Here is a 7,421-nt window from a genome sequence, read left to right as displayed (position 1 = left end):
GCATGTAAGTAAAGGAGTAAGAAGGTAGTATGTGAATGTATGTGGTGTGTGGGGGGGGGGGTGAGTGAGGGACAGTTAGATCTCGCCGGAGTCTTGGGGACTGGCAGATTGGGATATCCTGGAAAAGGAGGCCCTGCTACCACAACAGGCACTCCCAGGCTTTATTTTTTAAAGTAATTTTACATTTACAGAAAAACTAAAATAGTACAGAGCTGTCATGTACCTGGCATCAGTTTCACCAGTTACTAACATCCTACAGTGGTATGGTGTATTTGTTACATTTAATATTAATACATTACCACTAACTAAAGTCTGTATTTGCATTTCAATTGCAATTACATAAACAGTCAAAACAAAACTAGAAACCTACAAATTCAAATATATGCTGAAAATACATTAGAGTAATTGTCCATGCAGCTATGAGATAGGAAGTAAGAAATGTGACTAAAAGGGAATAAACAAATAAATGAAATAAGTGCTTTTCAGGAGCAGATAGCTGGTTACAAACTGAAAAGTAAAATGAACTAACTCAGGTATATAAAAAAAGGAAGAGGCTGAAGTGAGAATGACTTTAGGGTAAAGGACTGTCATACTCATTTAGCTGTTAAGTTCCACAGGAAAAGGGAATGAAATTTAGGTTATGAATTATTAGCATCTTAGTGGGCATGTCCATTTCCCCCATCTTCACCCCCACCCCATACTGCATTATCTTTAATTAAGTACAAAGACTCTTCTAATCATGTCACGTCAGCTCATTTCACCAACTGTTTGGCCGCCAGACTCTTGTCTCTCTCTTCAGCAATGGTGACGCAAATACCCTTTCCACGGGGAAGGGAAATCCATAGTTAGTTGCCTTTGCCGATAACAAAAATGTTGGAGAGCCGGGTGGCAAAGCTATTGCCAGTGGCATCTTTGACATGAACTATGTCAAAAGAACCAGGGTGTTTCTCTCTGTTGGTGATCACACCAATTATTCCCAGGTTGGCACCTGCGGTGATCATACACAGGTTACCGATGTCAAACTTGATGAAATTAGTAATTTTGCCAGATTCCAAATCAACCTGAATGGTGTCGTTCACCTTGATGAGGGGATCAGGGTAGCGGATGGTACAAGGATCATGGGTCACCAGATGAGATATTCCCTTTGTGCCCACAAAGATCTTCCTCACTTTGGACAGCTTGTATTTGACCTCCTCAGGTGTTATATGATGAACAGCAAAGTGACCCTTGGTGTCATAGACCAGACGGAAATTCTCTCCTGTCTTATTAATGCTGATGACATCCATAAAACCAGCAGGGTAGGTTACATCGGTTCAGACCTTGCCATTGATCTTAATGAACCGCTACATGCAGATCTTCTTTACTTAATCTCCTGTTAGGGCATACTTAAGTCTGTTTCTTAGGAAAATGATGAGAGGGAGACATTCTCTCAGCTTGTGGGGACCGGTAAATGGACGAGGAGCAAATACCCCGGTCAGTTTATCCAGCATCCAATGCTTTGGAGCTGCTACACGTTTCAGATGCTTCTTGGGACCATGAGTCATGGCTATGCTAGGCACGGAAAGAGGACTCTCTTCTTGCTAGTAAAAACGAAATGAAGTTTAAGAAAAGAAAGTAGTCACCCACCGTGCCTCGGTCTCCGACGCAATGGAGTCACACAATGGTGTCTGACACCCTGACCCCATGCCCTCTTGCGCTCGTACCAAAGCCATGGTTCTTAAAACAGCCTGGTACTGGCACAAGAACAGACATACAGCTCAATGGAACAGAACAGAGAACTCAGACATAGACCCAAGCCATTATGGTCAATTAATAATTGACAAAGGAAGCAAGAACACACAATGGAGTCAAGACAGGCTCTTCAATAAGAGGTGTTAGGAAAATTGGTCAGATACATACAAAAAAAATGAAACTAGACCACCAACTTACACCATACACAAAAATAAACTCAAAATGGTTAAAGGACTTAAACGTAAGATGGGAAACCATAAAAATCATAGAAGAAGCCATAGGCAGCAAAATATCAGACATATCTCATAGCAATATGTTTACCGATACATCTCCTAGGATAATGGAATCTAAGGAGAAAATAAACAAATGGGACTACATAAAAATAAAAAACTGCACAGTAAAAGAAACCATCAACAAAACAACAAGAGAGCCCACTGCATGGGAGAGTGTAATTGTCAATATTACATCTGATAGGGGTTTAATTTCCAAAATTTATAGGGAACTCATACAACTTAACAAAAGGACCATCAACAATCCAATTAAAAAATGGGTAAAGGACTTAAATAGACACTTCTAGAAAGCAGACATACAGAAGGCAAAGAGGCACATCAAAAAATGCTCAAAGTCACTAATCATTCAACAGATGCAAACTAAAATGACAATGAGATACCATCTTTCACCTGTCAGAATGGCTATCATCAACAAATCAACAAAGGACAAGTGCTGGCGAGGATGTGGAGAAAAAGGAACCCTTGTGCACTGCTGGTGGGAATGCTGACTGCTAAAGCCTCTGTGGAAAACAGTATGGCATTTCTTCAAAAAATTAAAAATGGAACTGCCATTTTACCAAGTAATCCCGCTTCTAGGAATGTATCTCAAGAAACCAGAAACACGAATCAGAAAGCATATATGCACTCCTATGTTCATAGCAGCACAATTTACAATAGCTAAGATTTAGAAACAGCCTAAGTGCCCATCAGCAGATGAGTGGTTTAAAAAACTGTGGTACATCTACACAATGAAATACTATGCTTCTGTAAAAAAAGAAAGAACTCTTACCATTTGCAACAACATGAATGGACCTGGAAAGCATTATGCTAAATACAATAAGCCAGTCAGAGAAAGATAAGTATCACATGATCACACTCATTTGTGGAATATAATGAACAACATAGACTGATGAACGAAAATTGATCCAGAGACTTAGAAGCATCTAAGAGACTGTTAACCCACAAGGGGAAGTAAGGGGAGGGTGGGCAGGGCATGGGGGGCGGTAAAAGATCAACCAAAGAACTTGTATACATATACGCATAACCAATGGACACTGACAATAGGGTGGTGAAGGCCTGGGCTAGTGGGCAGGGGCGGGCTGAGGGAAGATAATGGGGGAAAGGAGGGCAAATGTAATACTTTCAACAATGAAGAATTAAAAAGTAAATAAATAAAATAAAACAAAACATTTTTAAATCACATAAACAAAAAAGATTTCCTTGTCACCAATTTTCTAATTATGTCTCTTCCAAGTTCCTGACCACCCAAACCAAACTCTTTGTCACAGCCTATAGTGTTGTAGCTGTCCACTTTCTGGTGGTGCCTGTATATCATTCAGAATCATTTGTAAACCAATTTCAAGTTTTCTTTTGTCAAATAATCTTTGGGAGATCTCAAGGAAGCCATAGCTGCAAACTAGAAGAGAGAAGGTAATATCGTAGCAGTCAAAGCACAGGTATTTAGGCTACTTTTTCATATCACGTATGTGTTCTTTTTTGTCTTCATATGGCTGATCTTGTACATAGCACTTCCAATTGGTGATGGAGTTCTGTTGAGTACATTCAACTTTATGATTTGGTGATCAGACAACATCCAGTTCATGATTCACTAACCCAGTTCACAATGCATGGCAACTTGGTGGATCTTGGCTAACCACTCAATCACTACTAAGGCCCAGTATTAAGCACAAAGCTGTTTCTCAAATGGAAAATTATTTTCTACAGAGGAAGACAGGTTTTTATTCCAAAATCTTATGTGTCTGTATTTAGATTCACCAATAGAGACTTGCCAAAATCTTCAAACATCATCCCTATTGTCTATTGACTGTTGACACACCATTAGATTTGCTAGATCATATGGCCCAAGAGCCAGATAAGCTTTCACAGCAGCCTGGATCTACTATAGAGCATTTTCTTTTTATAGAACTCACTCAAGATTTCCTGTCTACGAGGGGAGCTCAACGGCCGAGTTTCCCCTGCGCTCCGCGGACATCGCATCATGAAAGAGGTGAAGAGCGAGCGGGAGCGGGGGAGCCGGCGCAGGCACCGGGATGAGGACGCGGTGGCGAGGGCGGCGACGACGGTGGTGGTGAAGCAAGAGCGCCTGAGCCCCAAGGCCGCTCCTCCTGCTCACCGCCGCCCTGACTCAGGCGGCAGCGCGTCCCAGCCGGCCCGCGAGCCGGGCCGCCCTGGTCACCGCGGGAACCGAGCGCAGAGACGCAGCCGGTCCCCAGCCAAAAAGAAAACGTCCTCAGGGAGAAGAAGCAAGTCTCCTCGGAGTAACAGAAGCCGAAGTCCTCACCACTCGACAGTCAAAGTGAAGCAGGAGCGTGAAGATCATCCACCCCGGAGAGAACGGGAAGATCGGCAGCACCGGGAAGCATCGGAACAGGAGCACAGGCGAGCTAGGAATAGTGACCGAAGCAGGCACAGGGGCCACTCCCACCAGAGGAGAGCCTCTAATGAGAGACCTGGGAGTGGGTCGGCTCAGGGACGTGATCTAGACCTTCAGAACCTGCCGGCTCAGGAAGCAGAGCGGGAGTTTTATAATGCCCGAAGGCGGGAGCATCGCCAAAAGAATGAAGTCAGTACCAGAGGTAATGAGTCTCAGGAGTTGGTTCCTCCACCTGGTGGCAACAACAAAAACAAAGAGGTGCCCGTCAAGGAAAAGCCAAGCTTTGAACTTTCTGGGGCACTTCTTGAGGACACTAACACCTTCCGAGGTGTAGTCATTAAATATAGCGAGCCCCCCGAAGCACGTATCCCTAAAAAACGGTGGCGTCTCTACCCATTTAAAAATGATGAGGTGCTTCCAATCATGTACATCCATCGACAAAGCGCTTACCTCCTGGGGCGACACCGCCGTATTGCAGACATTCCAATCGATCATCCCTCTTGTTCAAAGCAGCACGCGGTCTTTCAGTATAGGCTTGTGGAATACACCCGTGCTGATGGGACAGTTGGCCGCAGGGTGAAGCCCTACATCATTGACCTTGGTTCAGGCAATGGAACATTCTTGAATAACAAGCGCATTGAGCCACAGAGATACTACGAACTGAAGGAAAAAGACGTACTTAAATTTGGGTTCAGCAGCAGAGAGTATGTTCTGCTGCATGAGTCCTCTGACACCTCTGAAGTAGACAGGAAAGAAGATGAGGATGAAGAGGAGGAGGAGGAAGTATCTGACAGCTAGCAAACTAATAAACAACCCAAACTCTTAAGAGACCTTTCCTTTCTGCGAAGGCTTTTTGATTGACTCGAGCACCGTGGCACGCTTTGTAACGCCTCTTATTGCCTTAAGTCTCTCTTCGGTTGCTGACCAGCTTATGTTTTAATGTAAGAAAACTGACTTGTGTTTGAACTTTTTTCTGTGGCACATTAGCCACTTGCCTGTGGGCATATGTTTTCAGAACAGTCTCACCAACACATTGTGTTCTCGTAGAAGCATTGTGGCTTTAGTTGGTGCTTTCAGAACTGCTGCCTAGGAAACTATAAACCCTTGTCTAAAGGGGAATTGTGGCTTGTTCTCTTTGTACAGTTACTTTATTTATAGGTTTTGTGGACTGGGTTTGTTTTGTTTTTGTTCCTGGGGCAAATCCCTTAACAGAATCTTTCTAAGCTTTGGTTATCACCAAAACAGCCTCCTGTATATACCAAAGCTTTGACCTGGTTGAGCTCTTGAGTCACAGAAGTTGATTTTGCACTTCTTTTTTTGGGGGGTGGGGGTGGGGGTGGGAATTTACCACATGACCTCATTATTGACTGTTGGACTTAAACAGATGCTTTAAGGAGCATGCTTAAGCATTTGACTGTACAGGAAGATCATGACTACTGCCAGTGGGGGCCGATTTAATGTCACGAGAGGCTGAGATGCATCGAGGATCTGTTTCCTGTGAGAGAATTCTCATTTCTCCATGGAGCGTGTACATAAAAGTTTTGACCATCTTACCTGTTCTTCAACTTTGCATTTTTATTCAAATGTTATCTCTTTCTCTTTTGAGAAACACACTATTATTTATGTGGCAGGGTCCTTGCTTTCTTCTAGCAACATGTGTACATGTCTAAAGGAGATTGTGTAGTTTACATGTTTCATCTTTTTAAAAACATCTAGAGAGGTGGTATTTACCTTCCCAAGGCTGGAAAGCATGGGAATTTCCTAATTTTCCACTAAAGGAATCTGCGTAAGTAGATAATTCATAACTACTTACATATATATAGTGTGAATATATATCTAATTGTGTATGAAAGAGCTGCAACTGATTTTCATATGAGGCTGTTTTGTGATATAAATGTAATGCTACATTATAGGTAAAATCTCCCTGCATTTGAAGAGCAGGTTTTCATTTATATGTATTTTGGGATAAAAAATAATAAAATTTGTAAATATAGCCCCCCCCCAAAAAAAAAGAGAACTCACTCAAAACTAACAGTGGATCACTTGGTAAATGAGCCAGAGTAAAACTCAAATGAGAAATATGTTGCCTCCAAAATCCAAACATGCCTACTAGGCATCATTCCTCTCTTTTGGTTGTAAGAGGATTCTTGAACAACAATTTATCTTTCATCATAGAAGGGTTAAAAATGGCATTTCTCACCCCAGTTAATCCCTGGAAATTTCATTGAAGTAACTATCCCTGAATTTTGTTGGATTTATTTCACATCCACTAATATGCTTTTTATTTTTTTTTCCTTAACCACTAAATCTAGATTAGCTGGTACTTTTTGTTCCCTAGGTCTGGTCAGCATAAAGTCACCAGTATAATGAACCAGTGTGATGCCTTGTGGAATAGAATAGCAATCAAATTCACTGCAAATGCAAATATAAAATAGGGCTGGAGAGTTGTACACTTCTGAGGTTGGATAGTAAGTTGTATTTCTGGCTTTGCCAGCTGAAAGCAAACTCTTTCTGGTAGTCTATTCTAACAGATATGGAGAAAATCTTTGCCAGATCAATAGCTGCACATGAGCTATAAAGGGATATGTCAATTTGCTTAAACAGTCAAACCACATTTGATACAGCAGCTGCAATTGGAGTCACCACTTGGTTAAGCTTTATGATTATCTACTGTCATTCTCCAAGATCCATCTATTTTTGACACAGTCCAAAGAGGTGAGTTAAATGGATATGTGGAAGGACTCAGCACCACTAGATCTTTCAAGTTCTTGATGGTGAAACCAATTTCTGCAGTCCTTCCAAGAATGCAGTATTGTTTTAGGTTTACTATTTTTATTTGTAGAGGCAGGTTTTGTGGTTTCACTTGGCCTTTCCCACCAAAATAGCCCTCACTCCACAGATCAGGAAACCATCAACTGCTGAGCATGTACAGGGGTGGGCAAAAGTACATTCACACTTGTGAGTATGTGAAACACAGAGTTTATTCTTATATTATTATTTTTTAATTATTTTATTATTTATTACAA

At 41.8% G+C, this 7,421-nt stretch overlaps 1 protein-coding gene and 1 pseudogene across 1 annotated transcript; one reads left to right on the top strand and one right to left on the bottom strand.

Annotated features, from left to right (window-relative positions):
- Positions 1-383: 383 nt before the first annotated feature.
- On the bottom strand, positions 384-1,631 carry LOC132224032 (small ribosomal subunit protein eS4, X isoform-like; annotated as a pseudogene).
- A 2,323-nt stretch (positions 1,632-3,954) lies between these two features.
- On the top strand, positions 3,955-6,298 carry LOC132223346 (smad nuclear-interacting protein 1-like). Its single transcript, XM_059678591.1, has one exon. The coding sequence runs from the start codon at positions 4,000-4,002 to the stop codon at positions 5,191-5,193; it is 1,194 nt and encodes a 397-aa protein (XP_059534574.1). The 5' UTR covers positions 3,955-3,999; the 3' UTR covers positions 5,194-6,298.
- The last annotated feature ends 1,123 nt before the right edge of the window (positions 6,299-7,421 follow it).

This window comes from Myotis daubentonii, chromosome X (genome assembly GCF_963259705.1).
Source record: "Myotis daubentonii chromosome X, mMyoDau2.1, whole genome shotgun sequence".
Lineage (NCBI taxonomy): Eukaryota > Metazoa > Chordata > Mammalia > Chiroptera > Vespertilionidae > Myotis > Myotis daubentonii.
The sequence above is the reverse complement of the archived record's forward strand: the minus strand, read 5'-3'. Positions and strand labels throughout refer to the sequence as shown.